Source organism: Sardina pilchardus, chromosome 12 (genome assembly GCF_963854185.1).
Source record: "Sardina pilchardus chromosome 12, fSarPil1.1, whole genome shotgun sequence".
Classification (NCBI taxonomy): domain Eukaryota; kingdom Metazoa; phylum Chordata; class Actinopteri; order Clupeiformes; family Clupeidae; genus Sardina; species Sardina pilchardus.
In genome coordinates this window covers 3,743,442-3,765,845 of record NC_085005.1, presented here as the reverse complement: position 1 = coordinate 3,765,845, position 22,404 = coordinate 3,743,442, and the positions used below count along the sequence as shown (strand labels likewise).

The 22,404-nt window shown below is 40.2% G+C and overlaps 1 protein-coding gene across 1 annotated transcript; it reads left to right on the top strand.

The window, feature by feature from the left end:
• Positions 1-476: 476 nt before the first annotated feature.
• Positions 477-22,362, top strand: tdrd15 (tudor domain containing 15). Its single transcript, XM_062551295.1, has 7 exons — positions 477-561; positions 1,051-1,138; positions 1,597-1,637; positions 3,081-3,129; positions 15,194-15,300; positions 16,441-21,339; positions 21,726-22,362. Exons 4-7 carry the CDS (start codon positions 3,101-3,103, stop codon positions 21,737-21,739), a joined length of 5,049 nt encoding a protein of 1,682 aa, XP_062407279.1. The 5' UTR covers positions 477-561; positions 1,051-1,138; positions 1,597-1,637; positions 3,081-3,100; the 3' UTR covers positions 21,740-22,362.
• Positions 22,363-22,404: the final 42 nt, after the last annotated feature.

The following is a 22,404-nucleotide window of genomic DNA, read 5'->3' as shown; positions in this document are numbered from 1 at the left end:
GAAAAACACAAATGAAAAGTATGACAGACCATGTCAGGTTCAACCCATTTTGTTGAGCTTTTGAGACTTTGGCTCCCTGACTACTAGACTAGACTAATGAAATGTCAAATGTTCTACTCCCATATACACTCCCCAGCTGGAGTAGATCATGGCAAAAACATACTGTAGGCCTACATAAATAGGCTGTATATTAGGCCGCCAGGCACACTACGGGTTGGATTGGGCTACTTAGTCTGAGCACTGTAAGGTAACCAGAATAAACCATCTCCACTGTTGTCACGTGATGGAACATTGTTTGTTGTCTCTCTTCCGACCAATGCAGACATTCAAGGCATGTGAAGCAAGGGGCATGTGAAGAAAAGCAAAGTCATAAACCACGTACTTGTGAAGTACAGGAGATGTCCGGCAGGTGGCAGATTAATAATACTTAGTCAGAGCCCTGGATATGATAAACTATTGCCTATGAACTCCACCCACCTGACCTGACTCAAGTTCAGTTTATGCATGCTTTTCTGTCGGAGTCAGTTTCTCATCTTTCATGGCTGGAATTCGTCCGAAGAGGTATCTATGTGTTGTCTTTTGGATGAAGCTGAAGTTCGGACAAAAATTGCATTCCCAGTTTGTTCTGCTGATGAGTTAATGGTAGCCAGCAGTTGAGTTTGCAACTTTTTAACGAGCACATGTGCCTTTGCATTAGCTAGCAAGCTAGTAACAGTAACGTAAAACAGCATTAACTTCTAGTCTGTAGGCTAAGTTAATGTCAGTGAAACGAACGCTAAACTATTTTTACTTGCACGAGACAATGGCCTATTTTAAATACAGTCACCACTTCACCGTGTTCGGCATTATCCAATGTTAGCCTTAACATTACGTTTGACATGAAGCTAGTTTAGTATAATTTGTCAATAGCTAACGTTAGCATGTATCACGTGCACCACACAAGTTGAATGCTAACATCGCAGCTAGCACTGTTATAGCTTTGTAATGAGAACATAATTATTTAAGATGGAGCTGTTTTGTCATAACACATGATTGTATGTCTGATTTTAGGCTTGAGAATGAGAATTGGAAGAGTTGATTTCTTCTGTATCCAGCACGTGAATATCTCGACGTTAACAGGTCGGCAGGTGACAGACTTGTAAGTAAAGATTATTATCAGCAATTTCAGTTTAGCTCTTGGTCAGATCATCAACCCACCGCTGAGGGTTGGCTTAAATCCTAACCTTACAAAAGGTGTATTCGCATGGATGTGTGGTATTGCTCGTTTGACATATGGATATTATTTTGGAGATTTCAATGAACAACTAGATGCTTACTTTGGATGGTCTGACATTACAGCTAGGCAACGTTGGAATGTCACAGGTTGACGAGGATTTCATGACTAATGTGAGCAGCCATTGCAGTTTTTCATGCCATGCGATAGTGTGCCCAGCATTGCATCTGTGAAGAAGCATAGCAGTTAGCTTGCTGTCTTCCCAGAATTCCATTCTGAACAAGTCATTTCAGGCAGTTATTAATCATATGCAGCATATTTGAGAAGTTCCTGAGAAGTGTGATGACTGACCAAACTAATTGCTAACTAAATGCCTTTTTTAGATGATCTGTGGTGGTGACTGAATGATACTGACTTACGAAAGGTAATCACAGTGCAAAAGTCTATCATGTTTCATGCAACAAGTTTATGCAAAACCTGTTCTACATAAATCTGCAGAACATTATGAATCACTTATAATGACTTAACAGCCAAGTGAGCAATAATAATAATTTTACAATGCTTGTATAGCTGTATATCATGCCGCATTCCAAACAACTGGGAGGTCTGATGTATCCCACTTGGCGCTCACGAGGTCCGACCTCAAAGCGTTCCAGTTGAACAACGTCGGGAGATAAACGAAAAACATGGCTGACAGTGAGAGGTTGGAATTTGTTTTGTTTTTGAAAAAGCAATTTGACTGTCAGCAGTCCAGCCTCCTTGCATATTTAAACCAATCAAAGACAACAAGGTATGAGGTAACTGACCTCATAATACTTTGAACACAGCCGTGGTTTCAATAGCCTCTTTCTAAACATTTAGACGCGGCCATTGTTGTAGCACTTCAGATTACTGCATCTCAACATAGTTGGGGTACACTGATTTGCCCCAACCTGGCAGGTAGGACCGCCCACTTCGGCTGGCGTTCCAATGCCGTTCTTCTTGTAGGAGGTCAGAACATTTTGGACTTCCCAGTTGTCTGGAATGCAGCATCATTGAAGAGATCATGCTTACATTATAGGGGTTCAGACAGATTTACGGTAGGTGTCGGTACAGTGAAGCACCTCACGAATTTCGACCAACCAAATTATGTGCCGTTGACATGATGTGAAGACAGTTTGCCATTTGACTGTTAGAAACTGGAGAAACCTAGATACCACATTTTCTGTTCTATTGGGTGGAATGCTTCAGTGTGTCCACCATATTGGAATGGTCAAGATTACCTTCATGTGTATTGATTTGAAGCATACAGACTTCTTGACGAAATGAACCATAATTGGCTTAATTTTGAACTGATTTGCTGGAAACTTGAATGAAATATTTTGCATTTGAAATTGTGAGTCATGAAAGATTTTCTTGACATGCCTAGTTTGTCAAATACTGTTTGGAGTATACATAAATTCCTATGCAACGTCACAAACACATGTGCATGCAAGCAAGGCGCAGAAAGCACCATGAACACCATTAAGCAGCTGCTCTCTGTGAAAAGATTAAAATGTATTTTAGAGCCGAAAATAACACCATTCGAAATGATGATGGTTAGAGAATGTTCAGGAATGTAAAGTACTGTATTTCTTTACCAAAAAACACCAAAACCGCCAAAAAACGATGTTTTATTGATAACGAAAACGAACACCAGTCAGAAATAAACTCTGAAATGAGATGTTCATCATTTAGACAACAGTGGCATACAAAAATATGCCGATAGTAGCTTTACAGCAGCTAGTTATTAGGTCTTGTGCCCCTCGTCTGCGCGCGCATCTAGTTTTGTTGGTAGAGAAATACTGTATATGTATTACCATAACAGAATGTTTGTTACTTTTTACAGGAACATACGACTTCTCTACCATGTTCTCTGTGCCTTCTCCAGACCAAAGGTAATAACTGTTTTATATTGAAGTAGGCTAGCAACCAGTGTGAAATTAGGGTGTAGGTATTATAACTATAAACTGAATATGCACAACTAGTCTAAAGTTTTGGAACTCTTATGAGTCTTTCTTTTTTAATCTATGTTTGCAGTGTAGAACACAATTTACACACTTGGGGGTTATAGAGGAGATAAAAATGTGTACAGAAAGCTAGGCTAAATGTTCTATATTTAAGGTGCAGCCTGGTGTAACATTTCAGAGCACCTACTCTTGTGATCTTTCGTTTTCTTACTATTTTTACATTGCAGAAAAAATTTAAAATTCAACTTTTCTCAAACTGGTCCACGATAAGGCCTAGTTTGTTGCTAATGGTCTGCTTCCACAAATTATGTCTGGTGCTTCAGTTACTCGTTACTGCTTCAGTTACTCAGTTAATGGTCTGCTTCCACAAATTATGTCTGGTGCTTCAGTTACTCGCCTGATGATGTGCGGCACAATTGAATGACATAGGCCAAATGTCAGAAGGCTACACTGGAATAGATAAATAGAATAGTAGTTCAGAGTAGTGTTGCACAATGTTCCGATACTAGAAAGGTATCACGATGCCTTTCCACAATACGATTTCCCACATTTTTAGAATCGATACTTTAATTAGAATAACGTTCCATGTCTGTGCAATAGGCCTGCACGATAAATCGTTATAAAATCGCAATCTCGATTCACCCCTTTCGATTCTCATTTAATTTTATGAGTCATTTAATTTATGCATCACAAACGCTACTATTTTCTTCTGTGAGTTTTAAAACGCTCCCAAGCACTGCTCTCCCTTCCCGGTTCTCACAAAGCTCAGGGCCTTTTAGTCACGTGTTTCACTTGTTGAGAACGCGGTAGTTCGGAAAGTCCAGCTGCAGCAACAAATGCTAACTAGTGCGACAGGAAATAAACAAAATGGATATTGATGAAAGCAAGGTACTAGTGCTGAGACTCGTTCCGAAAAAGGTTCTATTTCCATGGTGTGGATGTATTTTGGATTCAACCAAAATACATACAAAAATGTGCTTTAGGATGAATTTGACTTGACTTGACGAGGGTCAGTCTCGTGTGATTTGCAAGGTAGCCTATGCCTTTCCCTCAGTGTAGCACTGCAAGGTAACACCACAAATCTTTACCAACAAATGCAAGCAATATGATGAAGTTGTAGGCTACGAGGCAAGAGGTCCGAAAGTTGTTCAACAACGCATCTATTAGGCTACGGACACCTTGCACAATGCGACGCCATACCCACATAACAGTAGGCCTAGCACCAAAGATCGTATAGTTACTAAGATGAATCATAAAGGGGGTTTTCAATGGAATGAAATGGTGCCCACTTCCGCCTCCTAAATGGGCGTGATCAGTGACGAGATCATCGGTTTAGACCAATGTAGAAGCAGCAGAAGCAGTGTGCCGTTGATAACAGGTGGCCTGCGCAATTAGCGGAGACAGGTCAGGTCAGGTGGGACAGGTCGTGAACAAAGTTATTTTTCTATGTATTTATCTCGCTGGAAAATACGATTTCAATGTGGGAATGTAAGACGTGTGCCTTGTAGAATATGGGTTCGTTACTTGCATTGCTGAATGTAGGGCTAAGGGAATGGTCATAATCCAAGATAAGGTTTATTTCTCCCGTTTGCCTCCTAAATGGGAGTGGCAGTACGTCACAGGGAAACCGGAATTGACCCTCATATGAGTCGTCTCGCTTTTTAAACCGTCTCTGCTAGCACTCTGAGAGCGCAGACCTCCGTGCCTCGTTCTAGGGTCATCAGACGTTTCCTAAAAATGTCATTTAGTTATCTTGCTAACAAACAGACAAACAAAGCCCGATGAAAACATAACCTCCTCGGCGGAGGTAATATTAAGGAAATAACAGAGGCAATACCATCTAGCAAAAGAGAATGGTTCCAATAAACACTGTAGAACGTGATGACAGATTTCCAACAATGATGCACACATTGGACAAATGCTACTCCCCTCCTGAAACTAATTGAAACGTTATTCAACATTCTGCTTTCAGTGTCTAAAGAAAAGGGGCATTTAATTGGCCATTTAAGTGCAGTATCAAAAAATAATTATTTATTTTGTAGATATTGCCTTTATAAGCTGACATTTTATAAATAGCTTAATATTTCTTGAGCCAACTCCACACACCTGTAAATGAAGGCTTCAATGGAAAAAAAAATTGGCCATGCAGTTATGTTAATAGGTTTTTAGTGATAGGCAATGTGCTATAGATGCCCCCCAAAAATCTATGTCTGGTAGGCCTACTGCCAATTAGTTTTGTTTTTGTCATGGTCATGGTTGTGATGGTCACTAAATGCAAAACCTAGTCCACCAACATATGCGATGATGACAAAATTCGCAGCCTAAACGCTTTGTTGCGGTGCTGAAAGTTTACATTGAAGTATGTCAGCAACCTGCTAATGGCGAATGACCTTTTAATTCTCGCAAATGCAGATTTTCTCACATTTGGCAAGTGGCGGGCGGCCGGGTGGCAATTTTAAACCCTGGCAAGGCTATGAAGTAGAAGACAATAACGACCTTGTGCCCTCCTCAGGCCATTAGTGTTAATTTTGTCACCTATTTTTAATTTAGTCATAGTCTTAGTCTTGTGACGAAATGTTCTTTTTAGTCTTAGTCATATTTAGTCATTCAAATATATTTTTTGTCAGTCTAGTTTTAGTTGACTTAGTCTCATCATTTTAGTCTTGTTTTAGTCAAAAGAAAACTCAAGGTATCTTAGTCAAGTTTTAGTCAAAACATTTTAGTCTTTTTTATATAACAAGATACTTTTGAATAGGCTACTAGTTCAGTCAAATAGTGTTTCAGCTATGTGTTTCACACATCTCAATTCCCCCCCAATAATGTCCACAGCAGACCCAAAGTAGGCCTATGAATGTTTTACTCCTCTACACTAGATGGCGCTATGCAGCTAAACGCCATACCCCCCAAACATTCCATATTCGCTTCTTTTAGCTTGCTTGCTAGCGAACTTTGCATCATCAGTGTAACTAGTTAAATAGTTGACATTACTTGCTGAATATTTTCGTGTGGATATTCTGAGGGATGTTGATTTGTATATGAATGAGAGAAGCTGCAACTTATGTGTTGTGGCACTGGTAGTTAGTTAGTTAGCTTGCTAACTCTAGCAGAAATCTCCGGTGTTCTTGCATGTAGTTTGGTGTTGCAGCCACAGAAGAGAGATTTTATCTTAGTTTTTAAATCATGCAAAACATTTTAGTCTCGTCTTTTTTCGTCAACAGTAATGCATTTTATTATAGTCTTAGTCAGCGTTTCAGGACATTGGTTCAGTCTCGTCATCGTCTCGTCTTAGTCTCGGAAAAAAAAGGTCGTTGACGAACAAAATACAGTTACACGAGTTATTAAAATACAGTTACATGAGTAGTCACACAACCAAGTATGGTGAGACAAAATAAAACGTGGTGCATTTCTAAGCAAGAGGGATAACTATTTGTGTGGCGCAGCAATATCATCACTCTTGCACTTTCAGTTTCACTTTGGAGTGAGGATATTACTGCGCAGTCTTAAGTGCTCCCAATATTATTCCGCCACACAATATAGTTATCCCTTTTACCTGCTTATAAATGCACCACGTTTTATTTTGTCTCACCATACTTGGTCGTGTGACTACTCGTGTAACTGTATTTTAATAGGGAAAACATGGAGGTGTTTGGTCACTTCTAATTTCATCTCTGTTTGGATCCTAATGAATGCATTGGGCTAGCTAAGTGTTATCAAAGTTGTGCCGCGCACCAGAGCCAGTGACGGCATGCATTGAAACGTGAGAGGTATGTATCAACTTGTCTTAAGCGAATAGCATACTTTAATATGAAAAAATGGTGAAGTGTTCCTTTAAGGCAATAAGGTTTTCAAGGAAATTTCATAGTGCTCCTAAAAATTGTTCTGTGCTCCTAAATCTTTTCATTTAGGAGCACCTATGCTCCTAGTGAAAAAGCTAAGCGTACAGCCCTGCCCTAGCGGTGATACCGTAATTTCCCAACTATTAGCCGCAGTTTATACATTGATTTTGCACATTTTCTTCCGCTATGAGGTTAATACAGGGGGGCAGTTAATATGGTGTTAATATGGTTTTGTTTCTTTTAAATGGTATAAAACACTGTCCTGCGGTTTATACACAATGCGGCTTATATGCGGGAAATTACTGTATTAGGGATGTCACGATAAACCGGTTTTACTATTAACTCATTGGCTGCCAGCGATTTTCAGTGCAGAGCGCTCCATACTGCCAGACGTTTTACAGCATTTTTACTGTTTTTCCAAGATCCACCAAACGGTGAGCTTTATGACTATGTAAACACCGAAGGTACCAAATGAAAGAGTAGACTCTCTTCTTTCACCAGGAAAAAACGGCATGTTTCTATCGTTTTCCGTTCTTTAGTAATCATCAGTAGAACATGGGTTAGTTTTGCTAAAAACACCTGTTTTTGACCAAAACATGGAGAAAACGATCTTTTTGTGAAAATCAACTTTTTAACGTTAGCGTTTCAGTAGTATGTCAACCACGATTGCACTGTTATCTCGTCAGTCTCGTCAAGGTTGCTAGGGACTCTGATGGTCGCTAAAGACTCTGAACAGGATGCTAGACTTAGCAAGCTAGCACTAACAAGGTTGTTGTTAGTCTATATCGCAATATCCAATGTAAATGGATCATACCGTTCACGTGTTTTCCATCCTTGATGTAAGAAGTAAGCATATTTATTCCCTGCATCGCGTGCAAACTAGATCCACTGTGGTCGATCTTCAGTGTGTTTGCTAGTTGTCTCTGCATGACTTGTGCACTCTAGGCAGATACTAATGATCCAAATGGCACTGTTGCCATCTAGAGGTTCGGATCGCTAGTGCAGTCTGTTTACAAGCCTGAAACTCTGCCAGATCGTTCCCAAGCCCACCCAGGAGCCCTCCCCATTGAAAACGGCAATTGACGTCTATAGACGTCAATAGCTGCGTTTCCATTACAAATATGCGCAAAAACTTTGTCGATATTGTCTTAATGTCGAATATCACAATTTTCGCAATTGCGGTGTTTCCATTACATTCGGCTAACTTAATTAAAATCTCGTGTATTCTCGCGTGCTGTAAGTCATTAGGAGACATGGTGGTTATCAACATTACCCAGATTTAGCCATAGGGATTTAGCCTACACTAAATGCATTCAAATTGCCACCACGGCACGCTGATTATCAGTCATTAGGCTATTAAGCCATCAGCGGAGGAGGCCTACGTTTTGGTGGGGCAGAAACATAAAATTAAAAATGACATATTTCACAGGAGTTTGTTGTAGTAGGCCTATGCTTAAATCATGTCACAGCCATGTCAGTGGAATATTTCGTAGATCAGCCCAGTTGATTAGTTTCTAAAACTAGAATCTAGATTTCTTTCAGCACCGTTCTCATCACGTTAAACCAGCAAAGCATAGCAACGTTGTTGCTATGGGTAAACAAAACTAGTTGAGCGGTTGCGTAGCCTATGCAGCGTTTTTGAGAAAGTGTTGTCGGCAAGTTCACAGCTGTGGATTCAACATTTTAGAATGACACGAGCCACTTTTAATGAAAAAAAAAATATTGTTTTACATTATTCTCCCGGTGCCACTTCCTGTCGGCAGTCTTCTTCATCGGTTTCGTTCCTCCTAACATCCGTTTGTTGGATCACGTGACTCGTCAGATGCGAAAAAAGTGTTTCCAGTGCAGTTTTGCGAAATATACAAATTTCGATACGCTCGAAATACCACCTCACCCGAGCGCAAAAACTTTTTATCGAAACATGTGAGTTTTTTCGAAATGTGTGTGTTTCCATTAAGCACATTTCTTTTCGCAACTCTTAATTTGCGCAATTTAATGGGTAATGGAAACGCAGCTAATGGCAGTCAACGTATGGGTCTAAATTGACGTTTAAAGACGTCAATGGCAGTTAATGAGTTAACCACGATGTGAAATTTTGCGGTTAATAAATCGTGAAGGCTTCCCAACACCGCCTTTCCATTAACATTCATAAAAACGTACATCCGGTACCATACACAGATTAGCACAACCCGCACGGAACCAAAATAAAGTTACACCAATGGTGCTTTAAAGAGAAAGTGCTGCTTGTCTTGACAGAAGAACAACGAGACTCTTTCAACAATGCTTTCTGTAAGCCTCCTAAAAAAACTGTGCATAATAATACCCTACAATTAAACTTCTAAGAATGACAGTGTTGTTTTGCAGTAAGGCGTGTGTTCGCAACAAGGCGTGCCTCCCCTAGCCTGTGTCTTTCCTCACACACACACAAAATCAGCTGACATGCCAAAACAGCAATACATGCTAGTTGATGATGCTGAGGCTAACCAGCAACAACAAATAATACTATGCCAACGTTGAGTTGATTTGCACACTTAACTGTCAAGTACCTACCTAGGATCAGAGATTTAGTTCATTTAGGCCTACTGTTGGGGTTGAATGACATTTTACATCTGGAATTACTGAGTAGTATGTCTATGTGAGTAGTGCTCACATAGACAATGCCCACCAAAATCATAAAGGAACATGAGAGACACTTATCTCTTCTATGATCCCAGAAAGATTTCCTTTGACTTGTTTTTTTATTATTTTATTTTTTTTATTATTATTATTATTTATTTTATCTAATGATCAAAAAACAGGAATGGAGCTCGCTCACAAAAAGTATAATCCAAAACACAAAGTTCAAAAGTTTTTTTTTAATGTAAACTCTCGTTTTTTTTGGATTATACTTTTTGTGAGCGAGCTCCATCAGAGACGGAGTTTTTTTTAATATAGTATTTGCTAGGAGCCTACGCACCTATAAGGACAACAGCGACTTTTACAGGCGCAGATCCTCTCTTTGAAAATTACTTTATCTAATGATGACACAGAAAACACAAAGCATTGCATCCACACATCCTTATGTAGCCTACTATGCAGCAAACCTAAAACTATTAGACTTTCACGTATTTCTTTAAGTGAGAGGCACTCAATTAGACCAAATCAAATGAGACGTGGTCTGGCAACCAGACGTTCATTTTCTCGTATTTGAAAAAATGCCCAGATCCGTTCATTGGGCGCCACGGATGTCAATCAAATGCGTCTCTGCATAGCTCTTCATGGTCTTGCTTTCTCCCCTGTTCTGTGATTGGCCTCCAACATCAGGCGAACATGGGGGCGTTAGTTTCCAGACTGCCTTAGCAGCGTGAAAGAAATCACCGTGCAAGGCAGTATGGGAAACCCAGGCTAACCTAGACACCAAATATGCACTCAATTAGACCTACACATCACAATTAAATAAAAGTTAAATTACTAAATATTCTTACCTATAGTTTAGGCTAATTACGCACACCATAAAATACTATAAATCATTAACAAAATAGCCTAATCGTTATATGAATTCAAACTGTATGAAATAGCCTAGAAACATGACATTTAGCCATAAGTGTGTGTGTGTGTGTGTGTGTGTGTGTGTGTGTGTGTGTGTGTGTGTGTGTGTGTGTGTGTGTGTGGCATAATTTAGAAAGAATGCACAAACTGGAAATAGAACATCAATTTTCTAATGGTGTGTTAAATTATCAGGAGAGACTACAGCATTTGACTATAGTTTACTAAGCAGAGTGATTCTTTTATTATTACTATGCAGTGTCTTACTGTGAAAAACAGCAATAAACAACTTTTAAAGATCAAAACCTCTAAAGCAGGGGTGTCAAACTCATTTTCACCGAGGGCCACATCAGCACAATGGTTGCCCTCAAAGGGCCAGATGTAACTATAAGATTTGTAGCACCAGCCACAAAATCTTTAGCATCGGTATAAAACTAAAATCGAGAAGAGCAAAAGGTATCAGCATGACATGTTCTTTTTATTATTGTTATGTTTGTAAAAACAAAACAAAAACCTCTGTCAGTTCCATACAGTTTGACTTTTCAGTGAGGGTCACTGGTCAGTCAGGAAGAGGTCACGCCATGGATTTTTTTTTTTAGATTTGAGTATATTCAACTTAACTGTCATTGCACAAGCGAAATACCAGTAACGAAATGCAGTTTTACATCTAGCCAGTGATGCAAACAAACTGACATGTCAAAAAGTGCATCACTACACCGTTCTATACACATACAGTAGAAGCGAACGGTCCCGGTGGACTTTTTCTTTGAAGTTGAAAGGTGTTGTGTGGATTCTACGTTGCTCGTTTTGAACCGAAATGAAAATGCAAAGCAACAGGATTACAACAAACTTCTAGCCTACCTATGCTTTCCTGATCTGAATGCACCTTTTCTCGGTCGGAATAGGCTCACTTTTGGCCAACAATTTGCTCGATTAGCAAGGTTTTGAAGCTGGATTTTTTTTTGATAGGACTACACACAATTATGTATGCTTTTTAAACGTAGACGTAAACGTATCACGTAGTTTACAACTACCAATTGAAATCAAAGTAACTTACATCGATTCCCCTCTCAAAGAACCACACGCACTTCAAACAATCATGCGTTTCACAGGCAGGCTAAACCGAGCGCGTAATTTAGGCGCTCCGTTCGCTAAAATAGTTTAGAATACTGGTCTATTTTGTTTTCACACGTTCGCGTTGCTATCACATCTGATGTAGCCAGTTACACTGATCATAGAGGAAGGTGGTTGATGTTGCCTCCCTGTCAGTCTCACGTGCGTGCATTGTATTGCAGTGTATTGCCTACGCAAAAACTGTATCAGACCTTTAAAGCTCTCGCGGGCTTATACTGTATCAGACCCTGTAAGCTCTCGCGGGCCATATGAAATGATGTGGCGGGCCGCATTTGGCCCGCGGGCCTTGAGTTTGACACCTGTGCTCTAAAGAATGTCTTTGTGTGATTTCATACATTAGTGCGGTTGTCAAAAATATTCACACAAAATAATCGTAATAGTCATGGAATCGTGACATTCATGAATTCAGACAATTATCGTCCCACCAAAATCTCTAATGGTGACATCCCTAGCTGATATGGTGTACTGTAAAACACATGCACATGTATTCTGAATTTTAGATATCCAGTGACGTGCGGTCAGGGTAGGCAGGGTAGGCAGTGCCTACCCTGAGTAAATTTCATTTTAAAAAGAAGGACGACACATATTTTTAAAAAATATTATTAAAAGCTCACACTGAAGTCACAAACAATACAATTAGAATGCAATTTCAATTCTAGAAAGTAAATGTACGTCTTATTTTTGGTCAAAAATTCAAACGTGAAGGCTTACGCAAACAGCGATTCACAACACTGAACTACGCAGCAAAGCAAACATGCCTGGTTACCGTGGGAACGCCCAAGCAAGCCGTCCCGAAGCTTGCTTGGATTCCAAAGGCCAGGGTAGGCTTGTAAGGTCTCTGCCTATCCTCACCATTCATTTCAATGCTGCGAATTTCGGAAATTGCGCATGCGTATTACATGATTCATGCGAAAGTTTATGAGCATCGATAAGCATGCTTATTCCCGCCAAGCGCTGCCTTTCGAACGCAGATAAGCCAATGGCAGTCCGGCCTCAACGGGGCTCGGGACATCAGCTCGGACAACAGCAGGGAGGAGGCATACAATTACAAATCAATGGTGGATTTATGTAGTTTAGCTAATTAAAAACCCAGACGAATAACCATGATCGACCAAGTACACCGAGAGGCTAGAAAACGAGGTTATATTTCATCAACAGTAGCCTACAAGATCAAGATGTGTCACGTTTGCAGCAGGTCGGCGTGATAGCTACTAAAGAAGCCAACAAAGCACAAGGTATTCCTCATGTCACGGGCAGAAAAAAAGGTTTGGGTCTCAGTTAAAACGATTTCCCCCCTGTTAATCCCCCATAAATACCAGTAGGTCTAGTGAGGGAAATTAGCTTTAGGCTATTTGTTATTAAAATATGATGATAAGGACCCCAACGAATTTTCTCCCTTTCCTTCTCAAACTACGTTGAAACTGCATCTTTAACAGGCCAATTTTCAAAATTTCCCGGGGAGAAACTCCCGGACCCCCGTAGGTTGGAAAAAAAAATTGCACACCTAGTGACGCCTCTGATTCTGTGAAATGACTAAGTAGAAGGAGTATTACCATGAAAATATAGTAATATTTGCGAGTGTACGGATGGAATTTACATATGTGAATGGCCACTGCCTACCCTGCCACAGACCCCACCGCACGCCACTGTAGATATCAATATGTGACATGCAAGACTGGCATGTTTTGTGAGGATGATAATTGGGTCTGCATTGTCAGTCCCCAGTTAATCATAAACATGACTTTCTATTGCATGGCAGGTTAATCTGCGAAATGCAGTTCTGATTGGTAATCCATTATTGAAAATGATTTAGTGCAATATTTATTTGACAATAGGAATACAGGTAAGAGAAATCTTTCAAAAACGTTACAAAAACTAACTTCTGTAAAAGTTGAAGTAAGAGAAAGATGAGAGTTAGAAATTGACATTACAAGAGAAAAGTGGATAGATTTGTTAAAAGGAAATATTGCAATAACACAATCAAAATATTCTAATGAATTTGCTTGGAAAAAGTTTTTCCTTACACCTACAAAAATGGCAAATCTCTGCTGCTAGGGACTAGCTGCTGGAGAAGCTGTGAAGAGCAAAATGCAAATTAGTCATATTTTCTTTTTATGTCCAATAGAAACAGATAAAATACTAGAAGATGAGAATACAAATTGGTCAAAAATATTTACAGTAGGGCTTTGACTCCGAACTTCGTTATTCGAATATGATTCGATTTTTTAGAAGAAAAAAAAATATGACATTCGAACAAATTTTAGGCAGCCCTTAACATTCTAACCTGTTATGGGCAGTTTCAGAGGCTTCCTTACACCTGGTGAAGTCGCGATTCGCGAGCTCATTAAAAGTCGGGAATCGCGAGCTCACATAAAGCCCGCTTTAACCCTCTCTGCTATTACTAGTCGTCTGGGCTCCTGTAGCTGATGTTAGCGTCCTGGTTAGCGCCAGAGAATGTCTGTAAATGGGCTCTGTTAGCGCCTATTATGTAGTGACTTAGTCAGACATATAGCAAATTAAATTATGATGAAGCGAACACCATTACTTTAAAATCTTTCTACTTAAATGTATTGCTTGAATTCAAGAGTTTTAATCAAATGTGTACAGCATACTAATGATGTTAACCGGATTTCACAATAATTTAGCTAGTTGTCTTCTATGCATTATGCTTGGCAGGGAGGGGCTGTGTGTTTGTGTGTATGAGAGGCAGACGCGTGAGTGATGGGGAGACGGAGGGAGAGCAGGGAAAGGAAATTCAGCTTAACGAATGCGGCGTGTTTTTCAATAGCGTAAAAAAAAAAATGAATAATGCGCAACATTTGGTGGCCGGTGCTGAATCTGCCGCACCGCCACAAATTAGTCTATGTGTGGGAAACACTGGAGGCATTTAATGGTCAAAAATATTATTAATAAATATTTGAATATATTCACATTTTAATATTAATAAACAAACGAACTTCGAATATGATTCGAAGCCAAAAGTCAAAGCTCTAATGTACAACTAATGTACAATTGCACACAGGACATAATATTTGTATGCTTAAATGTGATGTAAAATGACCTGTACCTCATGCATTGTTTTGCATACTATTCCTATTGAAATAGCAAACAACAGAGAACAAGCAGAGCTTGATCCTGTAAACAAAAATGGAGAAGAAACTTGAGGGTTTTATTTTATTATATGGCTTGTTTGGTGTAACCATTGCATGCTACCTGCCAGTGTGACCGGTGGTACTCTGAGACCAATTTCTCACCAAATATCAAATCTACCTGTGTGGCAGGTATTCATTTTATATCCTGCTCGCAACTAAGGATTGCTCTAGTTCCAGACCAGACCACCTTACCTTACTCTGGTTTGCTGTGTTGGTTTATATTTTATTGATGAGACTGAATCAAGACACTACAAGGATATTATATAACGCTAATTTTGTGATGTATTTATTTAACAAAAAGGAGGAAGAGCTTAATGTGAAACCTTTTGTTTATTGTCTTTCTAGGTCACAGGACAGTCCTGAGGTCACTGCTCTAAGTGCTGAATGGTCTGTGGAAATCAAATTGACACATGTTGACTGCAACCCCGCAGACATTTTGGTGCACTTCCAGGGTCAGTATGTGTCAACTTGTGAGTTAGACTACAACATACTGAGAGTAGAAATTCAGAATGCGGAGAAAGTCAGGGGACCTGTGAATGTGGGAAGACTTTGTTTGGTGGAGGATGACCTTACTGGTCGTTGGTACAGAGGAAGAGTTCAAAACAAGCAAAAGGATCTCTTTGATGTTTTTCTCATTGATCATGGAAATGTCCTGTCAGTGAGTGACAACCATTTGGCCTGTGCTTCAGAGGAGTTACTCATGCTTCCCCCTAAGATTGTCTGTGGATTTTTTGCCAATGTGTTACCACTAGGCGAAAGTTGGACACCACAGACCGGAAAGTTTTTCTCCTCGTTGATAGGCAGTTTCATAAATGGTTACATCCATGCCCTACTGCCACACAAAGTCCTCATACTTGAATCACCTGATGTCACTAATGATTTATCAAGACTTAACTTTGGGAGATCTGTTGATACAGGCACTTTTCTGTTGTTTGTGGAAATGCTGACCGAAGTTCCAATTAGACCAGACTGTGAACAAATCCCTGATCTGTTGATCAAGAATCAAATAGGACAAGGACTATCTTTCAAACCTCCTTGTGTTCAGGGTGTTGAGAACATTCTCTCATGTTGTGGTCACAGGCAGACAGTTGGAGAAATAGTGACGGTGCGACTGAGTGCAGCAGTTAACCCTTGTGCATTTTACTGCCAGATGATCTGTGTGGAAGAAGAACTGAAGTTGATCTCTGAGAAATTGGCACTCTTGTGCGAGTCAAAGACTGAAAACATCAGGGATGCACCTGAGGGAAACCTAGGTCTGCTCTGTGCAGTCAAAGGCAAAGATGAAAAATGGCACAGAGGCTACGTGCAGTTTCTGCCAGTAAATTCCCAAGTTAGAGTTCTGTTCGTTGACTATGGATACTGTGAGTTGATAAAAGTAGGAAATATCTGTCCACTTCCCTCTGATTTCCTGATGAAACCAATCATGGCTTTCCCGTGTGCATTGACCAGTGCCACTCAGGAAAATGAGGATTTGAAGAAAGAACAGCGTGATTTGCTCATGAAGGGACTTCTTGGCAGTGCTTTGAGTGTCAAAATCAATGGCTTTGACAAGGAACAGAATTTCTATCATGTGACACTGTGTGGTGTTGAAGTTGCCCCAGAGAGCAAAACAGAGGCAACTCCTGATGTTGTTGCACAGACAAGTAAAGTGCACGATCACAGCATGATCATTCCTTTACGGTGCACAAATGAGACGAAGATTATACCAAGCAATATTTCAAAGGAAGACTTTGAAGTAGGTGCAGTGTTTGAAGGTTATGTGGAACATGTTCTCAGCCCTGGTAACTTCTGGATAAGAACTGCAAAGCGAAATCAAGACTTTGAAAACCTGATGAACACATTGGCTGATTATATCAGTACATTACAACAGGAAGAGGACCTTCTTGAAAATCCAGTGCCTGGCACACTTTGCTTAGCAATGTATGAGAAGGATCTACACTATTACCGTGCCATAGTCACTGACATTCTGGAAAATGGATCTGAAGTATTTTTTGCAGACTTTGGCAATACTGAAAAGGTGCCAAGTTGGCTTATTAAAACTCTACCTGAGAGTTTCACCACTGAACCAGAATTTGTTTTGAGCTGTGCTTTGGCTCATGTGCTTCCAGTGGAAGATGTTTGGACTGATAATGCAACAAAATACTTCAGGCGTACAGTGTCAAACAAAGCCCTTGAAATACATGTCATCCACAAAACAAATGATCGATATCTTGTGGACTTGCATGAGATCGGCACACTGAACAAAGACAGCGTGGGACTCCGCATGACAAAAGAAAACATAGCACTGTATTGGAAATACACACCAACAACTGTGTCGTCCTCTTCTGTGGGAGAAGATTTGAAAAAGTATAAGACAAAAGCCCTGAAGCCAAAAGGTCTGAATAAAAAAATTGGAGAAAGAACACCGGGAAAAGTCACAGAGAAAGTCATTGAAAAAGAATGCACAATTAAGGGAAAGGCACAGAATCAAAACCCTTGCATTCCAAACCATGACAAATTGAAGATGCAGAGATTCAAGCCTGGGGAGGAATTAACTGTGCGGTGTTGCAATCTTGCTTCCCCTTCAGATTTTTGGTGCCAGCGTGAGAGCCAGATTAGCAATTTGACCAAACTGATGGAAGAGATGCAGGTGTTTTACCAGACACATGAGATGCCATTGATGCCAGGTGAAGTCCTTTGTGCAGTGAAGCTTGTAGAGGATGGCAAGTGGTACAGGGGCTGCCTACTTTCAAGAAAACTGATTCAGTGTCAAGTGGCCCTGGTGGATTATGGACTTGTCATACAAGAGCAGATGACCAACCTTCAGACACTTCCTCCAGAATTCAATCAGCTGGAAGGGCAGTCATTCAGATGTAGCCTGTACAATTTGATTGAACCTACAGATGGAAAATCATGGAGCAATGAAGCAAGCCAGTCACTCAAAGAGTTTGTTTTTGAGAAGTCTGTGAGTTTGAGGTGTACCATTCATGCTGAGCTATATGTGAAGAATATAGGCTTGTGCAATGTTGTTGACCTTCACACAACTTCAGAACAAGCAACAACATTTCTTGTGAAGCAAGGTCTTGCAGTGAAGGTCCAGCCACTGAAACCTCTTATCCCAACAGCTTACCCAGTTTCCTTTATGTACTCTTCCTTTGGCCTCACACATGGAAGCAAAGAGGAAATCTATGTAACTCATGTGGCAAGTCCATGGGAAATGTATTGCCAGCTGGGCAGAAATTCGGAGGCTATCGAAGATCTCATGGAAAAAGTTGCAAAAGAGAGTGGCAAAACACTGTGTTCTAATTCTGCTGTCAAACCAGGAAGCCTTTGTCTTGCAAAATACTCTGAAGATGGGAAATGGTACCGAGGGATCAGTAAGCCTGTCCTGTCCTGTAATGAACTTCTAAATGTGTTTTTTGTTGATTATGGAAACAAGCAGATACTTGAGAAAAGCAATGTTAAGCCTCTGCAGCACAGCAAAGGAGATGTGTTAATGGCTCCTATGCAAGCCTTGAAGTGTAGCCTTGTCAATGTTCCCAAAGGTGAAATCCTAGCAGAGGTGAATACTTGGCTAGAGAACATGAGTTTAAATAAGCCATGTCAAGCTACATTCATGGGCAAAGACTGTGATGGAACGTTCAGTGTTGACTTGTTTGATGGTGACACCCACATCAATAAAGAAATCAGAGCGGTCATTGCTGCCCATGAAGAAAGAGAGAAGGGTTCTGTCACTAATAATGCAAATACTGAAAGAGTGCCACCTCGTGAGAACCATACAGCTGTCAAAGCAGTACATAATCCTGGGCACGACAAAAGGTCACCTGACAAGCCAGAGCGCAGAAAGGTCTTCAAGAGTGATTATGATAAGTCCTGCAAACGCCCAGAAGGTAGAAGTCCAACAAAGAGGATGGAGGGTCCAACAAGTCCAACAAGTCCAACAACCCACAGAAAACAGCCAGAAAACAAAACAACTGGAAGTAAAAAACAGGACCTTGAACAGTTCCTCCAAAGTCAAGACTCTGACATGGGGCTTCCAAAACTTGACTCTCTACCTGAAATCAGGGTGAGGTGTGGTTTTAAGGGTGTTGGGTTTGCTTCTCATGTGAATTCAATTAACAATTTCTTTATCCAAATGCAAGAGGATGAAGCAAACATACTTAAAATGGGCGAGGATCTCAATTGCTCGTCATTTAAAGAGAAGGCTGAAAATGTCAAATCCAAACTACACAATGGTGATCTTCTTGCTGCTGAATTTGAAGAAGATGGTGCTCTTTACCGTGCAGTTGTGACTGATGCCTCAAAGAAGGGACATTATGCCATTGAGTTCATTGACTATGGAAATGTAGCTACTGTTGAACAGAGCAAAGTTTATAGACTAAGCAGTGAGTTTCTGTCTCTGCCCAGGCTATGCATACCATGCTCTCTTGTTAAGACACATTCACTTGTGAATCATCCCTCCTTTGGATCTGTGCTAAAGGACAAACCTTTGGAGGTGGAATTTATCAGACAGACTGGGACACTTTGGGAAGTTACAATGGATCTGAAAGAATTCAAGCAATCGGAGCATGATGCTGAAACGGCAAAAGAAGTGACCCAAGCCTCAAATGAAAGCTCCAATCCTTGCGAATCTGAAAGTGGAAATAAAGATGAGGAACACACTGAAACAGAGTTCATAGACCCCAATGACGGTATGGTGGTCCAAGAGAAGAGTCCGTTGAAACGGCAACCTTATTCAGGACGGATCAGACGCATGAGCACCACTTATGTCAAACGACATGGATATGTGGTCATGCAAAGAAAAACAAAGAAGCAACACCAGAAATTACAAACCAAGGTGTACACCAATCCCACTGCTTTGCAAGTTAATCCTCCTGATTTGGTGACCTCAATGAGTCTTGGGACACATTTTCCTGAGAGAGCCCCCTCCATCTTAGATATTGTTCCCAATAAAAAAGAGTTCTCTTCTATCCCACCTGCAAAGAACACAGCAGAAATTCCACAGCCGATTGCCAGAGAGGGACAGACTGAGGAAGGAAATATCCTGACTATTTTGGAGAATGGAGAGCTTTACATCCGACTTAAGAGTAGCGTTGCACCACTTGTTGCCCTTGAAAATCTAATTGATGAAAGTGAGTCAGAATGCCACTTTGTCTCAGTGAAAGATGTGGTTGAAGGTCTAAAGTGCTTGGCTAAATCCCGCAGAAATGATCAGTGGTGTCGAGCAGTTGTGCGTCAAGTTTGGATTGAACAGAAAAGATGTACAGTTCAGTTCCTCGATTATGGCAGTACAGAGGAGACATCAGTGGGATGTATCAAACATCTTCGTGATGATGTTGGTCGGATGCCAGAACAAGCAATCCATTGTAAATGGAATGGATGTGGTGCACCCATCACAGTGTTAAAAGAAATTCTCAGCCCATTAGTTGGTCAAACTATCAAATTACTGTTTGTATCCTACTCAGAAGCCCTTGAGCTTTGGAATGTTGAGATCTTCATGAATGAGCTTCTAATTCAGCAACAAAGAGCACCATATGATCATGGTGAAAAGAAAAGATCACCCGAGTCCACATCTCATATACATCTCACACAGACAAAAGAGTCTGCAACTGAAGAAGAAAATCGGCCCCGAACACTGTTCATGGATCCTGTTACAATAGGGCAAGAGTACTCGGGTTTTGTGGCTGCTGTAACCAACCCAGGAGAATTTTACATTGCTCTTGAGGATCAAGACCACAACGTGATTACAACTGCTGTGTCAGACACATTACAGAGCTTACCAGATCTTCTAAGCACACTACCCGATTCACACCTCATTCCTGGAGCTGCCTGCCTGATCAGGCATAAAGATACAAAGAAATGGTGCCGGGCAGAGATACTTCATGTTGACAGTGCATCCGTGGTGATTAATCTTGTAGATTATGGAGTTTGTACACACATTCTACGAGAAAACCGAGACAAACTGAAAATTCTGCCTGCTCAATTGGCCAGGCTGCCAAAAGTAATCTATCCATGTTTACTGCGAGGAATCAAGCCAGCTGATGATGGGCAGTGGTCAGATCGTGCTGTTATCTTTTTCCAAGAATTTATATGTCATAGAAATCTGAAGATTTTCTTCAGACAGTGCATCTCAGAGATACAGTGGGAAGTAGATATTCTGACGGATGGAGTCTGTCTTGCCAAAGCACTTGTTGATGCTGACCATGCCTTGTACATTGACCTTATGCTCGGTCTTAGATTTGAACAAGAGCACTCTCAGAATCTCAGAAGTTCTCCTGAAAGACAAGTCACAAGTCATTTGGCTGACACTCCTGACTCTGTACAAACAATTATGGGTACCAACGATGAGCTTACAGTAGAGATACCTGAATTGACGCCTGAGAGAGCAGACCTGTTAGCTGATCAGAAAGAGATGGAGGGGAATGCACTCGCTCTCCGGGGATCTGGACGAAATGGAAGCATCTCCAACAGTACAAAGGAATCAACTGAAACAAACACTGGTGTCAAACAATGTAAGTATAAGCCAGTGAATAGGTAAACATTTTAATCTAAGTATTAATACTATATCCTGAGTTTGTTTGTTTGCATACCATTGAATAGAGTAAGTGTGACATTCTGTTTCCATGACTGCAGTGTCACTAGATTTTAACAAACTTTCAAAGAGGAGTAGTCACAAATGTGTTTGTGTTGGCATGAATGTATTGTAGATTCCTACAGTGGAACGAAAATGTACTACCGTCTTTAAAACTTAAAACATTTAATAAATATAGAAAGCCACCACCATGGTCACCTCTATGGTTAGATTGGTTTGTTTAGATCCAGTGAAATTGCTGCCTTGACAATCATGACCTCGGTACTCTATTAACAAAAGTATATGTCTACATTCTTTTCTCCGCAGGTCTTCTGCAATGAAGAATATCCATGTGAAGGTACCATGGGTTTCAGACATGTAAACAACTACACAAAATGTAACAAAAGTTGCCGGTATAGATCTGATGTACCTATTATTATTTTAATCACTCCTAGGCATATCACTAATGATTAACAATCATTTTAGTTAACTTAAATGGTAGTCATCTGAGATGAATCATTTTGCAGAGCAATACAATTTAGACTTGGGTATTGTAAGTAATACGATACTTTGACATATGTGTATATCTTGAAAACAGTTTGCTTTTATAGACAGTTTGCTTTTATTTCACCATGTTGAGTCCTACTTTATACATTTTTTTAATGATGGGACCAGCAAATTAAGATCACATCTTTTCCATATTTCATGCGAGATAGCATTGTCCTCTGGTTTTAGTTTTATATACAATATTATGATTATTATCATTATTATTATGATTATTATTTTAAAGCACAACTCATTTTGTTACTGAAATGTGGCATTTTTGTTGGAATGTAATGATTTAAGTTTATCTTGTGGGCATGTTCTTGAGCTTGTTCAGTTTGAAACATTTACTTATCCGTGAAATATATAATCGTTGGACAGTTGCCATTAAATGTTCATTAAAATCAAGTCTGTAAAAGTGTTAAGCGTCAGAAGTGATACATGTATCTGGTGTGTACTTGAA